Below are 16,802 nucleotides of genomic sequence, written 5' to 3' on the forward strand. Positions count from 1 at the left end.
TATTTGTTCATTGGTTTTGAAAGAGTCGGTTGGTTCATTGGTTTTGCAATATGTTGCCATTGATTGAAAGAGTAATAACAGGATGTCCAACCCAAAATATAAACTTGTTTTACTCCATTGTTTGTAAACAATATAATTGTAAAGAAAAAAAATGCTGGTTGCACAAATAATGATTACTAAATGTTACATGAAAGGTTAATACAAGAACCTAATGGAAAACCTTTTGTTAATATGTATTGGCTAAACTTCACTTAATGGCGAGGTAAGGAATAATAAAAATGTATATTTTGACCTTGCTGGACATTCAAAATGTGAAATATGAGTAGGTATGATGATTTGAGTCATGCTTCTTCAGTAGTGGAATAGAAAGACAACTAGCACTTGAATTGTTGAAAATAAATACTGTGTGTAAATACCGGAGTGATGTATGAATGTTAATTAAAAAAAAATCATAAACCAATTTGTTATACTGCATCCATGCGTATAGGCTGCAAGTACATTGAAATTAAGTTGTTTTGAATACCTATTTTAAACGTTCACATTCCACTAACACTGAACATAGATTGGATATGGGGCATAGTTGTGTCTTCAACATTTTGCTAGGTGGGTTTCCTGTGTTTGGTCCAGACTTTGTTCTTACCTGCAGGGAAAAGCACAATTGTAGGTATGGAATGGGACCGAGACCACCCTTTTTGAGCGATCCATGTGTTTTTTTTACTGCGCTCCCGAGTGCGGATATAGTGTTCACACCAGTCCAAACGAACTGACCTAGGGGGGAAATGCGCCAGAGTTTGGAAAACCCATTCCAAACCAATTTGGTGTGAAATACCCCTCGTTTTCTGGTTAGGTTATTCCACTGCAGTTGACACATAGGCATAGTCCCTACTGTAATTGGAAGTTCTATTCTTATACACAAATGCGATAATTTGGACATGTCTGAGCAGGGCATGTGGGAGATAGAATGTGAAATAGAATGAACTGAAAATGCTTTGTCAGACAGAAAAGGAGACTGACTGGGCCACTCCAAAGAGGATGTAGGTGTCAGCTGACTGCACTTACCCTATTTCGAGGGTATGAACAAGGAGCACTTCAGAGGGCAAGAAAACGTTGGATTTGAAGTGACTAGCTTACAAGTAGGCGACTTCTTACATACTTTTGTAGTGTACCTGCCAGTGTAGGGCATTCCTGGTGTACCTGCTAGTGTAGGGCATTCCTGGATAACAACGAGCCTACCTTTGACCTACTGCCTGACGTGCTGCTAATCGTTTAAACTGATCACAGCGCGATGGCTGTGCAACCAAATCCACAAAACAACCGGTTTGTCACATGACTGTGCTCATCATGAGTTTGTTTCCGCGTCTGAATGAAAGAGAGAAAGAGGCGCATATCTGAACTGTTGCGTTCCGCAAAAAGCGCCGCCAAGCCAAGGTGATATTCCGGGCAAGGGGACCCGCACATTACCATCGCTCCGAAACGCTGCGGCAAGAACATGCTCACACGGATGAAATCAGCTGTGGCCAATTTTATGGGAGGTATGATGACTGGCAGTTCAAACGTTGACCATTTCGGTGGCTCCGATTTACCGCTGAAATATCCGTACACAAGACCGGAGTTTCTGGGACTGTCACCGGATGAAATCGAGTGCTCGGCGGATCATATTTCTCGGCCGATCCTCATTCTGAAAGAGACGAAGAGGCTGCCATGGGCCACTGGTTATGCAGAGTAAGTATGCGTCCATCTTTAAGTCGTAGCAAGCTATAGTATCAGCAGCGTTTAAAGCGGTAGGTTTAGCACGCTCCCTGGACCAGAGTCAGAAGCATAAACAATCATTATTGTGCGCCATTTATTTCCATGTGAATAGGCTATTCCAGGGATGGGCAACTCTCGTCCTCGGGGGCCCTGATTGTTGTCACACTTTTGCCTCAACCCCAGTTAACACACCTGATTCCAATTATCAACTAATCATCATTTAGAACGTAATTACTTTTAATCAGCTGTTTTCTAGGGATGGGGGAAAAGGTGACAGCTCCCTGGCCCCCGAGGACTGAAGTAGCCCACCCCTGGGCTATACGGTCTGTCAGCATAGCCTCTGGTAATTCAATTCAATTCAAGGGGGTTGATTGGAATGGGAAACATATGTTAACATTGCCAAAGCAAGTGAAGTAGATAATATACAAAAGTGAAATAAACAATATAAATGAACAGTAAATATATATCTCACTAGTGGGTGCAAAAGTTGCCCCTTGATGTATGAAACGCAAACAGAGATGAACACCGGTTTCTATTTAGGCTACTAAATGACATTTGCATGGACATGTTGTTGTGACAACAACAACAACAGAAATATGCTTTAGTATCCTATTGCTATAGCATTTACCCATACCATACTTGCTGTCTGCTACACCACCTAGCCCTACAATATACCGTTGCATGCCATTGTGCATCATGGCTAAAATATTATGATAGATATAGTGCAACTAGTTGTAGTTTCAGTACCATGAGTTAGGCCTACATGTGAGCTATAATGGCATTTAGTAGTTGCTTTGCCATGCTATATACATCGTTGTGTCTGTCAGGGGATGATGGATTATCACTTCCCTTTACAGTTTCATTATTTATGCATGCCCCATTTCGAGTGCACAGGCAGATTCTATCATGGTGTTGTGGATAGTTGGAGGACATGGGTTTATAAACACTTTTCTTTGCGCACATTGTTAAACCACACTGTAAAAGCAACAGTTACTGCTGCAGGTTGCCTTATGAAAAAGCTAACTTGTTCAGTGCTTCAATGAAGAGAGTAGTCCGTGCTGCTATATACATTTTAAAAAATGAAACAAATCCTGAAAAGTTTTTTTTTGCTATTTCAGATGCCAATGAAATGCTAATTGTGTGGAGGAGAAGGCATGGAGAATAACTTGAAACGCACGTTATACGCATGTCATTCTTCTGAAGCAGTTCTATTTTACATTGATTGGTGAAGGACACTGCATTTTCAGACCCACCTAAATGAGACGTGTGTTCACAGAGAGACACAGGTGTGGATTGTGCCAAGATGGGAAGTGGAAAAATGACTTTGAAGTCTGTTCTGTTCCCCTGTCAGCCATTAAATACTTGTTTATTTTCCTCAAGCTTAATCTGTCCATCGATCCTCCTGATTTTTCAGTTTCTTAGTCATTTCTCAGCTCTGGTAGAATGACATATCACACTGTGATAATAGGATACATTTAGCAATTTGCAATACAAGTATACAATGTGCAGGAAGAAGTGCTCTCGCTCTGCGTCTGTTGTTACAACTTTAACTCCCGTGTCCTGACGATGAACCCAATTTAGATGTGCAAATGCTTCTCCATCTCAAGTTGGATACTGGCACAAATCCACCTCAATGAACATAACATTTTCTCCCAGTGCAGCAAAGTACAAGATACTGCCTAACATTTTACATTTGAGTCATTTAGCAGACACTCTTAACCCTAATTGCTATGAAGAAGTGCCTTGCTCGAGGGCACACCGACAGATTTGTCACCTCGTCGGCTCAGGGATTCAAACCAGTGACCTTTCGGATCTGCCGCACAGTGGTAATGTTGAAGATGGTCATGGTTTGAACTTCAAAGTAAAAAAAGGTTTTATATTGGGGCTGCTGTGTTCCTCCTAAACAAACACTAAAACACCTTTCAGTCTGCATCCCTCGACTGTTGAATGTTAACGGTGATATATCTGTGCATTCCCTCAGGCTTCCATCACAAGAATGAAAAAAGGACTAGCAGCCTATATTTGGACAACCATTCAGCACCTACTCAGCATGCATGCATGCAGCACAGCACTAGACTGAAAATAAAAGCAATCTAGTCCGTGTGAGGCTATGGCTGACATGTTTCTCCCAGCTGTCTGTGTAGGGATGGCACTGCTGTGGATTTGGAAACAGCTGGTTGACCAGCAGGCTCTGTTGTTGGGGTGAGATCTGTCCCCTCCCTCCCCTCTCAGCCAGCAGCCAGGCCCATATTAAGATGATGTGATCTCCACCGAGAACAGTGTCCCGTGCCAAGGAATCGCCCTCTTAACTGTGATATAACATAGTCAGAGGCTGCGTTATAAGAGCTGGACTCGAGCTGTTGTATTTCACAGATTGGCGATGGGTGGCGGAAGAATAGATGTGGCACTACAACAATCCTCCCCTGACCTGGCCGCTTTGCACACTTTCTCCCGGTCTGCTGTCCGGCCCTGTGAGCGCCAACATTTCAGATGGTCAGAGAGTCCTGCTCTCTCTATGTCCCCACCTCTCTTTCTCTTACTCATGCTCCCCTCTGTAGGCCTACGAGACTACATGAAGTCTACCCGCCCCCTTTTTATACGACTGTCTATCTTTCGCCATGGCTCTCTCTGCCCCTCCCCCTTCCTGTCCTGCAGCTACATAGTACTCATGAACTGAGTGGAAGAGGATCAATACATCAGTCAATGTGTGTCTGTGTAGAATGAATACTGCTACTGTGATGACTGGAGGGTGGCAGACAGGCTTATCTAAGTGAATGTCACAGAGAAGTACACACTGGGACAGTGGGCAATCACATGATGTAGTAGCACGTGTTTTGTCTTTTTATCTTGTAAGGGTGCCAGTAACAGGGTAACTTAGATGGCCACAAGGAAATGAGTGGTTTCAGTTCATATTGTCGACCACACACAGGAACTGGATCAGTGTCATATGTTCTCTTCTCCTAATATGATGATTTGAATGTGATCACTCACTTACGTTGGGTTAGAATGATTAATCAATTGTGCCTTTTTGTCATAAATAGATCCTGACAACGTAATCAGAATGTAAGAGATGGAAGTTGACAACAAAAACAATGGAAAGGCCATGGAAACGCGTGTGGGAAAGATCCCGAATCGCCTCATTGCCCCCAGCAAAATGTGCTTACGTTCAGGCTTTTGTTTGTGTATTACACACTATGTTGAGGCGAAAACAGGGAGTGTAATGCTTTTATGGATGTCAATCCCAGTTCATGTCATCATCACCAATCCACTGCATTACAGTTAAATTACTTCTACCACCACCGTTTTCTCTATGCTACCAGCTTATATGAACGGGAGTTAGCAATTAGCAGTTGTTTCTTCTAAACCTGAAAAGGGACCACTTCTAAATCAGAGATGCAAAACTTCAGTCCTCAGGGGCCTGATTGCGGTCACACTTTTGCCTTAGCTAACACACCTGACTCGAATAATCAACCAATCATGTTCTTCAGTTTAGAATGCAATTAGTTTAATCAGCTGTGTTTGCTAGGGATGTTGAAAAATTGACACCCCCAGCCCCCGAGGACTGGAGTGTTCAAAATCCGTGTTCTAAATCTTATACATTGAAAAATAACCAAATGTATCAAAATCTGACTATTAATTAGATTGTGGACCTGTTACAATACATCAATCATGATGGATTTGACAAATATCCACTTTGTTAGATCAGATTTGTTGAATGTGCACCAATCCAGCATATGCTTGAGCGGTATACCGTGTATACCGGGGTATTTGGAAATGGTCACGGGATGGTTTTTCAATACTAACTATTTCTTTGAAGTTTTTCAATAAATGTTCATATTTGTAGAGAGCAGGTGAGTATTGACGTTTTTATATTGAAAGTAAACATTTTTATGACATTTTTATTTATATAGAGTGATCAGAGGCGTGGCAACCACAGTTTTTTACATCACAGAAAATATATTAGTGCAACACATTCGGCAGAAAATAGCTTCATTTTCATCAGATGACAACTGAAGTGCAACGCTATTTAGCTGGCAGCCACAAGTAAATTAGCTTACAATGAACAGCAAGGTATTTGTTGCAAAAACGATGCATGGCAATCATTAGGAACACCTTCTTAATGTTGACTCCAATGCTTCCCACAGTTCTGTCAAGTTGGCTGTATGTCCATTGGGTGGTGGCACATTCTTGATACACACAGGAAACTGTTGAGTCTGAAAACCCCAGAAAGGTTGCAGTTCTTGGCACAAACTGCCTGGTATCTACTACCATACGCTGTTCAAAGGAAATTAAATATTTTGTCTTGCCCATTCACCCTCTGAATGGCACACATACACAATCCATGTCTCAATTGTCTCGAGGCTTAAAAATCCTTATTTTCCTTCGTCTCCTCCCCTTCATCTACACTGATTTGAAGTAGATTTTAACAAGTGACATCAATAATGGATCATAGCTTTTTCCTGAATTCACCTGGCCAGTCTGTCATGGAAAGGGCAGTTGTTTATCTTTCATTTAGAATCTGTAGAAACTCTGAGAATAGAAAGGACTTTTGTGAAACCGCACAGTGTAAAAATATATGGCAGCTAGAAATGGATGGTCTTCAGAGACTGGTGGGAGGGGTTGAGGGTAGCTCAAGGCTGGGACTAAAAACAAACAAAAGATAACTAATGTAAAATATACTGTCCGTGAAATGTAAAATATACTGTCCGTGAAATGTATGTAGTATGTATAAACTGGAAGAGGAAAGGGTCAGTTATACAACGGAATGCCTTTCGCATTTCACCCAACCCCTCTAGTTTACTCCAATTAGGGGAGGGGTTTTAGTTTTAGGGGAAAATAATAGAGAAGGAGAATATTTAAATGGGGGATTGGAAATGAGGCGGATGATTAAATAGATTGTGGCTTCTTATCAATCTGCAATATTTTTTAATTTTTAAATATATTCATTTATAATATATATAAATTAAGAGCAGGTGTTCTTAATGTTTTGTATACACAGGGTGTTTCTAATGTTTATCATAGAATTAATCCAGCTACATTTCCTAAGGTTTTAACGCGGCCCATAAATTTATCTTGCTAGTTATTCATTCAGCCACTTACTCAGATAAGGAGACAAGGCATCATATAGAGGTATCTTTCTGCCATCAAGTCAAAGCCCTTTGGATGAGTTATCTGTGCAGCTGCCACTGCTATCGTCATTTCCTTGTGTTTCTTTTCTCTTCTCTGATCTCCTACCCCCTCTTCTCCGAAGCTGCGGCTCCAGACTCCACTCAGACACAGCATGTACACATGCTGCTTCAGAGCTAGTACTGTTCTTCCTTAAGACAAGCATGCTTCAACTTTGTTCATTTGCAGAATGTCTCTCATTCACATTCGATTGTAAATGTCCAAAGTCACCAAAAATGACTTTCGGTAGCTCCTACCAATATGTCTAACTTCATGAATTTGTTTTTATTTTCATTTGCACTCTTTAGCTTGCAGCCTCCATAGAAATTCTCTATTACTTCTGCTAATTTTCTTAGTTTCATGCAACAGACACCCAATAGGCTTTTGATTTTTGGGGGGGAGCCCCCTTGTGTACTAAACTGGTAATACCGTAAATCAAGGGATGAGAGAAGGACGGTATGAAAATCTGGATTCCACCCAACCCTAATCTGGCATCCTCCTTCTATCACCAACGGTCTACTTTCCATTGACATCTTTACCGCGTCTATAACAGAGGACTAGTAAGATATGTCTATTCTGATTAATGATCCATGTCTGCTTGTGAGGTGAGATTACTGGTGATGAGAGAATCATACTTCTCCTCAGATGCAAATTTCAGCGTGAGGGCTGGTGATATGCTCTTCTCTGCACTGTGTTGGCTGGCTTCTGACAATGACTGTGATTGCACAATAATCACACCCTTCACATGCACATTGGTTGTAGTATTCTACTGCCTAACTGTCACGGCCCGAGCATCACTGGCTACGTTCCCATATCCGCACTAGCGCACCACTTAGCAGTGTCTAATACATTGACTTGTTTCTAAGTGCTAGTGTGGACTGTGGATATTGGAACAGATCCACTGTCCCGTTATTAGGACCAAGCAAAAGGACACTGACGGTCCCAAATGCATTCGAATCTATTGAGGTCAGACAGAGCAAGTGAGGCCCAAATGTAGAGGAAGTGGAACGAGGTAACAAACCAAATGCAACAATCGCATGCCAGGCAGTGTCTGAGAAAGGCCTGAAAAATTACCAAAGACCAAAGAAATAAAAGTAACAAAAGTAACAAGTAGTTTAAAGAGCAGCAATAAAATAACAATAGCGAGACTATATACAGGCGGTACCGGTACAGAGCCAATGTGCGGGGGCACCGGCCAGTCGAGGTAATTCATGTAATATGTACATGTAGGTAGAGTTATTAAAGTGGCTATGCATAGATAACAGAATAGCAATGGTGTAAAAGAAGGCAGGGGGAGCAATGCAAATTGTCAGAGTAGCCATTTGATAAGTGTCATGGCTTGGGGGTAGAAGCTGTTTAGAAGCATCTTGGACCTAGCCTTGGCGCTCCGGTACCACTTGCCGTGTAGTAGCAGAGATAACAGTCTATGACAAGGGTGGCTGGGGTCTTTGACAATTTCTAGGGCCTTCCTCTGACACCACCTGGTATAGAGGTTCTGGATGGCAGGAAGCTTGGCCCTGGTGATGTACCGGGCCGTACGCACTACCTCTGTAGAGCCTTGCGGTCGGGGGCCGAGCAGTTGCCATACCAGGCAGTGATGCAACCAGGATGCTCTCCATGGTGCAGCTGTAGAACCTTTTGAGGATCTGAGGACCCATGCCACATTTTTTTCTGTCTCCTGAGGGGGAAAAGGTTTTGTCGTACCTTCTTCATGACTGTCTTGATGTGATTGGTGTGAAAGGACACGGATGGTTCCAAATGCAGGTAGCCTGGTGGTTAGAGCTTTGGGCCAGTAACCGAAAGGTTGCTGGATCGAATCCCCGAGCTGACAAGGTAAACATCTATCGTTCTGCCCCTGAACAAAGCAGTTAACCCACTCTTCCCCGGTAGGTTGTCATTGTATGTAAGAGTTTGTTCTTAACTGACTTGCCTAGTTAAATAAAACATTTGTTAGTTTGTTGGTGATGTGGACACCAAGGAACTTGAAGCTCTCAATCTGCTCCACTACAGCCCTGTCAATGAGAATGGGGGCGTACTCGGTACTCCTTTTCCTGTAGTCTACAATCGTCTCCTTTGTCTTGATCACGTCGAGGGAGAGGTTGATGTCCTGGTACCACATGGATAGGTCTCTGACCTCCTCCCTATAGGCTGTCTCATCGTTGTTGGTGATCACTGTTGTGTCATCGGCAAACTTAATGATGGTGTTGGATTCGTACCTGGCCATGCAGTCATGATTAAACAGGGAGTACAGGAGGGGACTGAGCACGCACCCCTGAGGGGCCCCTGTGTTGAGGATCAGCATGGCGGATGTGTTACCTTCCCTTACCACCTTGGGGTGGCCCATCAAGAAGTCCAGGATCGAGTTGCAGAGGGAGGTGTTTAGTCCCAGGGTCCTTAGCTATTGATGAGCTTTTGAGGGAACTATTGTGTTGAACGCTGAGCTATAGTCAATGAATAGCATTCTCACATAGGTGTTCCTTTTATCCAGGTGGGAAAGGGCAGTGTGGAGTGCAATAGAGATTGCATCATCTGTGGATTTGTTAGGGCGGTATGCAAATTGGAGTGGGTCTAGGGTTTCTGGGATAATGGTGTTGTGGGCCATGACCAGCCTTTCAAAGCACGTCATGGCTACAAATGTGAGTGCAATGGGTCGGTAGTCATTTAGGCAGGTTACCTTAGTGTTGGTGGGCACAGGCATTATGGTGGTCTGCTTAAAATATGTTGGTATTAGACTCATACAGGGAGAGGTTGAAAATCTCAGTGACGACACTTGCCATTTGGTCAGCGCATGCTTACAGTACACATCCTGGTAATCCGTCTGGCCTTGCGGCCTTGTGAATGTTGAGCGCCACCTCTGGATGATCGGTCAGCATCGGTCTGTGGTGGTATGTAGACAGCTACTAAAAATGCAGATGACTCTCTACGTAGATAGACTATCTCATGATAAGCTGTAGAACACACTAACTCAGGCGAGCAAAACCTCGAGACTTCCTTAGATATCATGCACCAGCTGTTGTTTACATATGCATTGTCCACCACCCCTTGGCTTACCAGACTACGCAGTTCTATCCTGCCGATACATCGTATAACCAGCCAGCTTATTCTATGTTGATAATGTCGTCGTTCAGCCACGACTCCTTTTGGTAGTTTAATCTTCCTTGTAAGTCGTCGATTTTATTTCCCAATGATTACACGTTAGCTAGTAGAATGGAAGGAGGGGGATTCATTAGATCGCCTACGAATTCTCAGAAGGCAGCCCGACCTCGTTTTTTATCTTCTTCTCTTCGTCTTGAAGCAAATGACGGGGATCTGGGCCTGTTCGCGGGAAAGGAGTATGTCGTTCACGTCAGGCTCGTCAGACTCGTTAAAGGAAAAAAAAAGCTTCTGCCAGTTCGTGGTGAGTAATCGCTGTCCAGAAGTTATTTTCGGTCATAAGAGATGGTAGCAGCAACTTAATGTATAAAATAAGTTACAAACAACACACAAAAAAAGCGAACATAAAAACACAATCGGTTAGGAGCTCGTAAAACGTCAGCCATCTTCTCCGGCGCCACCTAACAAGAGGCTGTTCTCCATGCTCCCGTCCGGCAGGCGGTACCGGTGCATACAGGCCAAGGCTCAGACCAACAGACACCTAAATATTTTGTTTCCCCTGGCCATAAGGCTGTTAAATGGCTAACAACTATTGATCTCCCTCTCCTACAATCTATCCACACCGACTGACTCTACCATACCCATCTACAGGTCTCTACCCACTCAGACACAACCTACACTGCTGCTAAAATGAATATTGGTTAGATGTATTACTACCATTACGCTGCTGTCCAATGATTATTGATTGCCATTACCATTCATTATTAACTATTTATCCTGCTACTGGTCACTATTAAGCCTGTTTACATGTACGCTACTTGTCAAAAGGTTTTTATGACACCTACTCATTCAAGCGTTTTTTTTTCTTTCTTTATTTGTACTATTTTCTACATTGTAGAATAATAGTGAAGACCTCAAAACTAGGAAATAACACACATGGAATCATGTAGTAACCAAAACGTGTTTAACAAATCAAAATATATGGTGTGGTTGTGCTTTGCTGGTGACACTGTCTGTGATTTTATTTAGGATTCAAGGCACACTTAACCAGAATAACTACCACAGCATTCTGCAGCGATACGCCATCCCATCTGGTTTGGACTTAGTCCTACTATCATTTGTTTTTCAACAGGACAATGACCCAACACACCTCCAGGCTGTGTAAGGTCTGTTTGACCAAGAAGGAGAGTGATGGAGTGCTGCATCAGATGACCTGGCCTCCACAATCCCTCGACCTCAACCCAATTGAGATGGTTTGGGATGAGTTGGACCGCAGAGTGAAGGGAAAACAACCAACAAGTGCTCAGCATATGTGGGAACTCCTTCAAGACTGTTGGAAAAGCATTCCAGGTGAAGCTGGTTGAGAGAATACCAAGTGTGCAAAGCTGTCATCAAGGCAAAGAATGGCAAGAATCTAACTTTTTTTTGCTTACTACATGATTCCATATGTGTTATTTAATAGTTTTGATGTCTTCACTATTATTCTACAATGTAGAAAATACTAAAAAATAAAGAAAAACGCTTGATTAAATAGGTGTTCTAAAACTTTGGACCGGTAGTGTATATATTATCATTTACTATATTACCATGAATATTTATATTTAATTGTTACCAGTCTCTTTTCAGCCCTGTTTATTTGTATATCCTACTGCCAGTTTATTTGTATTGTTATGTATAAACCCACCTCAACCTCTCCAGTACCCCTGCACATTGCATAAAGAACTGGCACTGACCTGTTTATATACTTGCATTCTCATGTTTCTTTAATCTTATTTTTATTATTATTATCTTTGCATTGTTGGGGAAAGAGCTCTTAAAGTAAAAATGTCACTACTGTTTTACACCTGTGCACGTGGCGAATAAACTTGAAACTCTTCATCTCTTAGGCCAGTGCATGGTTGCCCATTCCGCTCAGATCAGAGATTAAAGACTTCTGAACGCTCAAGTGTAACAGTTGTTGTGGTCGGGGTTCCAACTCAGGCTCAGACAGTCTGGGTTCAAACACAAAGGTATCATTCATTACCGTATCTTCTCTATTCCTTCATGGGAAACTCTGCTGAGGTGGATGTCAGTGCAATGCCAAACATGTCTGTCTGACAATAGGACAGTTTCTGGTTAATCTGATTTTCAGACTAACGAAAGGTTAGGCCTGTTATTGCAAGTATCAGACCAGTGTCACTTTGATGAAGGTGTTTGGTGAGTTTCAATGTGAAACAGTAGTATGGTAATTTAGCAAACACTTAAACCCTACACTGTATATGGCCCATACAACAATTAAACCATTGAGTCAAGCTCTGCTCACCAACTTAGCTATTCTAACCTAGTATCATGGGCTCTAACAACCTGGTAACGTGCCCAGTATGGTTTAAAATGGCACTGAAATAAAGGAATTGGATAGCTAGGATATTTGTTTCAGAGGTAGGGGTTAATATTTTAAGCCTAGTCTCTTGCTCCTATACTGTTTGGTGCTCTTCACTTTTTAAAATTGGTAGCGCACCAGTGCTTACCAATGAAAACAGTTAATTGGAGCACTATCACTTTACTACAGGTACAGTGGGGCAAAAAAGTATTTAGTCAGCCACCAATTGTGCAAGTTCTCCCACTTAAAAAGATGAGAGTAATTTTCATCATAGGTACACTTCAACTATGACAGACAAAATGAGGGAAAAAAAATCCAGAAAACCACATTGTAGGATTTTTTATTAATTAATTTGCAAATTATGGTGAAAAATAAGTATTTGGTCAATAAAAAAGTTTCTCAATACTTTGTTATATACCCATTGTTGGCAATGAAAGAGGTCAAACATTTTCTGTAAGTCTTCACAAGGTTTTCACACACTGTTGCTGGTATTTTGGCCCATTCCTCCATGCAGATCTCCTCTAGAGCAGTGACGTTTTGGGGTTGTTGCTGGGCAACACGGACTTTCAACTCCCTCCAAAGATTTCTATGGGGTTGAGATCTGGAGACTGGCTAGGCCACTCCAGGACCTTGAAATGCTTCTTACGAAGCCACTCCTTCGTTGCCCGGGTGGTGTGTTTGGGATCATTGTCATGCTGAAAGACCCAGCCACGTTTCACCTTGCTGAAGGAAGGAGGTTTTCAATCAAAATCTCACGATACATGGCCCCATTCATTCTTTCCTTTACACGGATCAGTCGTCCTGGTCCCTTTGCAGAAAAACAGCCCCAAAGCATGATGTTTCCACCCCCAGGCTTCACAGTAGGTATAGTGTTCTTTGGATGCAACTCAGCATTCTTTGTCCTCCAAACACGACAAGTTGAGTTTTTACCAAAAAGGTATATTTTGGTTTTCTGACCATATGACATTCTCCCAATCTTCTTCTGGATCATCCAAATGCTCTCTAGCAAACTTCAGACGGGCCTGGACATGTACTGGCTTAAGCAGGGGGACACGTCTGGCACTGCAGGATTTGAGTCCCTGGCGGCGTAGTGTGTTACAGATGGTAGGCTTTGTTACTTTGGTCCCAGCTCTCTGTAGGTCATTCACTAGGTCCCCCCGTGTGGTTCTGGGATTTTTGCTCACCGTTCTTGTGATCATTTTGACCCCACGGGGTGAGATCTTGCGTGGAGCCCCAGATCGAGGGAGATTATCAGTGGTCTTGTATGTCTTCCATTTCCTAATATTTGCTCCCACAGTTGATTTCTTAACCAAGCTGCTTACCTATTGCAAATTCAGGCTTCCCAGCCTGGTGCAGGTCTACAATTTTGTTTCTGGTGTCCTTTGACAGCTCTTTGGTCTTGGCCATAGTGGAGTTTGGAGTGTGACTGTTTGAGGTTGTGGACAGGTGTCTTTTATACTGATAACAAGTTCAAACAGGTGCCATTAATACAGGTAACGAGTGGAGGACAGAGGAGCCTCTTAAAGAAGAAGTTACAGGTCTGTGAGAGCCAGAAACCTTGCTTGTTTGTAGGTGACCAAATACTTATTTTCCACCATAATTTGCAAATAAATTCATTAAAAATCCTACAATGTGATTTTCTGGATTTCTTTTTTTCTTCTAATTTGTCTGTCATAGTTGAAGTGTACCTATGATGAAAATTACAGGCCTCTCTCATTTTTTTAAGTGGGAGAACTTGCACAATTGGTGGCTGACTAAATACTTTTTTGCCCCACTGTAAATCTATGGTAAGTCTATGATTTGAGTCTATAGGGTCCTGGGAGATTACCCATTTTGTAAAAGCCTTACAAGGAGATCAATTATCAGTGATCTAACTGTGTGAATTTCAGCTTCTCTTCCTGCCAATGTCCTGTTCTCGCCAGTGTGTCTGTACTCCGCTGGAGACTAGAGAGTGGAACCCTGCTTTGTCTCTCCTATCAGTCAGTTCATTATAACAAACCCCCAAGTACAGATTATGTAACAACTAATGTACATACCCTGGCATGAATGTTTTCATTGCCATTTGTAATGGAAGCCGAGGCTAGTGCATGTGAAAAATAAATGTTCGTATTTTGTGACACTGGAGTCTAGACTGGACAAAAGCAGACAGATTGGGGGAGAAGGGCCTTGGTCAGGGAGGTGACCAAGATCCCAATGGTCACTCTGAGAGAGAGCTCCAGAGTTGCTCTGTGAGATGGGAGAACCTTCCACAAGGACAACCGTCTCTGCAGCACTCCACCAATCAGGCCTTTATGGTAGAGTGGCATGGCGGAAGCCACTCCTCAGTAAAAGGCACATGACTGCATGCTTGGAGTTTTGAAAAAATGGCACCTAAAGACTCTCAAACCATGAGAAACATGATTCTCTGATCTGATGAAACCAAGATTGAACTCTTTGGCCTGAATGCCAAGCCTCACGTCTGGAGGAAAACTGGCACCATGCCTACAGTGAAGTATGGTGGTGGCAGCATCATGCTGTGGGGATGTTTTTCAGCGGCAGGGACTGAGTAGTCAGGATTGAGGGAAAGATGAACAGAGAAAAGTACAGAGAGATCATTGCTGAAAACCTGCTCCAGAGCGCTCAGGACCACAGACTGGGTTGAAGGTTCACCTTCCAACAGGACAACGATCCTAAGCACACAGCCGTGACAATGCAGGAGTGGCTTCGGGGCAAGTCTCTGAATGTTCTTGAGTGGCTCAGCCAGAGCACGGACTTGAACTCATTTGAACATCTCTGGAGAGACCTGAACATAGCTATGCAGACCTGACAGAGCTTGAGGATCTGTAGAGAAGAATGGGAGAAACTCTCCAAATACAGGTGTGCCAAAGCTTGTAGCGTCATACCCAAGAAGACTTGACCTGTAATCTCTGCCAAGGTTCTTCAACAAAGTACTGAGTAAAGGTTCTGAATACTTATATAAATGTGATATTTCAGTTTTTAAACCTGTTTTTGCTTTATTATTATGGGGTATTGTGTGTAGGTTGATGAGGAAAAACAAGCACTTTAATCCATTTTAGAATAAGGCCGTAAAGTAACAATGTGGAAAAAGTCGAGGGGTCTGAATACTTTCCGTATGCACTGTATATGTAATGGCAGCGTTTCTCAAACACGAGGGGTGCATGTTTTAGTTTTTTACCATATCAATACACAGCTGATTCAAATAATCGAGGCTTAATGATGAGTTTGGGACATTTTGTAGTAGGGTGTCACAAACCACACATTGTTACATTGAAATCTGCTATACCTTTCCCACAGTGTGTCTGGTTCTGCTCCTCACATTCTTGTGCTCTTCTCTCCCTCTACAGGGTGATCAATGCTGGGAAGAGCCTTCTGAATGAGGACCAGGCATGCTGTGAGGTGGTGGTGGTGAGGACGAGACCCAGTGCTGGGGGAAACTCCACCCCCAACATGACCCCCACCACACGGAGGAGGTCCTCCCTGCCCAATGGAGAGGGACTGGGGCTCAGGGAGGATGCTGTGAGTACCCCCCCCCCCCCCCCACTCCAGACATTAACCCCCCCCCCCCCCCTCCATTCTGTCACATCAGGACCTGTCGACTCTTCTCTTCCCTCACATCAGTCATAGTCTGTTTCCCAGCACGGCCTATAAGCCTGGTAAACGAGTGTCAGGCTACAGTACTTAGTAGGCTACAGTACTGCCTTTCAGCTACTTTAGTAGTCACCAACCTAACACTTATTCCCCAGCCTCACATCCGTCCCAGGGTTCTATTTTCGTCTGGCGTTATGGCGGCGCCAGAGTCAAATGCACTTTAGTTTGCAATTTTGTCATGTAAAAACTGTCTCACTGGCATTTTCCAGCCCTAATGCTAGGTTTGGCAATTTACCTGTCTAACATCAGCAGGCTTGCGCTCAGATGAGAGGGGTGGAAATATTTGAGGTGTGTCCTTAAAAACATGATCCAAAAATCTAATTTTAGGCCGTGCTGGTAGGGATATTTAAGACCAACCAAAAGCTGGTTTTAGCGGTAACACAGTTGGTTATGGCATTAATTTTACAACGGAAACAGTCTATCCAGCTGTGACGCACACTGCCCATATGCGCATGGAACAAGATCTGATTTGGTGCCTGTATACATCGTATTTGGAAACATAAAACACTTTTCCCCCCTACTTTTTTACAATTTTTATTTGATTAAAAACTAAGCATAGCCTCTCCTCTCAATGAAGGCTGTTTTATTTTTTGTCCTGCCCAATGTAATCAAGTAGGCTAGTCAAGACTGTTGATAAAGTGTTTGGCTTTAAAATAAATCTTAATCACCAAATCTTTATGAAAATATCAATTTTAAGAGGAGCAAAACAGTGAGCTGACCTTCCCCTTTAATCTATGTATTGTAGGCAGGCCTACATTATTTTAGCCATGCTTTGGATGTGCTTAAA

The 16,802-nt window shown here is 42.8% G+C and overlaps 1 protein-coding gene across 2 annotated transcripts in view; it reads left to right on the forward strand.

Moving 5' to 3' along the window:
- Positions 1–760: 760 nt before the first annotated feature.
- Positions 761–16,802, forward strand: part of ppm1h (protein phosphatase, Mg2+/Mn2+ dependent, 1H) — a 59,310-nt gene continuing 43,268 nt past the window's right edge. The window contains exons 1-3 of one of the 2 annotated variants that reach the window (XM_090204151.1): positions 1,052–1,722; positions 11,141–11,358; positions 15,712–15,883. In XM_090204151.1, the coding sequence (XP_090060277.1) occupies positions 15,815–15,883 (69 nt within the window). In that variant the 5' untranslated portion in view covers positions 1,052–1,722; positions 11,141–11,358; positions 15,712–15,814. Of the gene's footprint in view, positions 1,723–11,140; positions 11,359–15,711; positions 15,884–16,802 lie in introns of both variants that reach the window. The other variant, XM_036952547.2, reaches the window with a different exon arrangement.

The sequence above is a fragment of the Oncorhynchus mykiss genome, chromosome 2 (genome assembly GCF_057628025.1).
Source record: "Oncorhynchus mykiss isolate SJ-2025 chromosome 2, ASM5762802v1, whole genome shotgun sequence".
Classification (NCBI taxonomy): domain Eukaryota; kingdom Metazoa; phylum Chordata; class Actinopteri; order Salmoniformes; family Salmonidae; genus Oncorhynchus; species Oncorhynchus mykiss.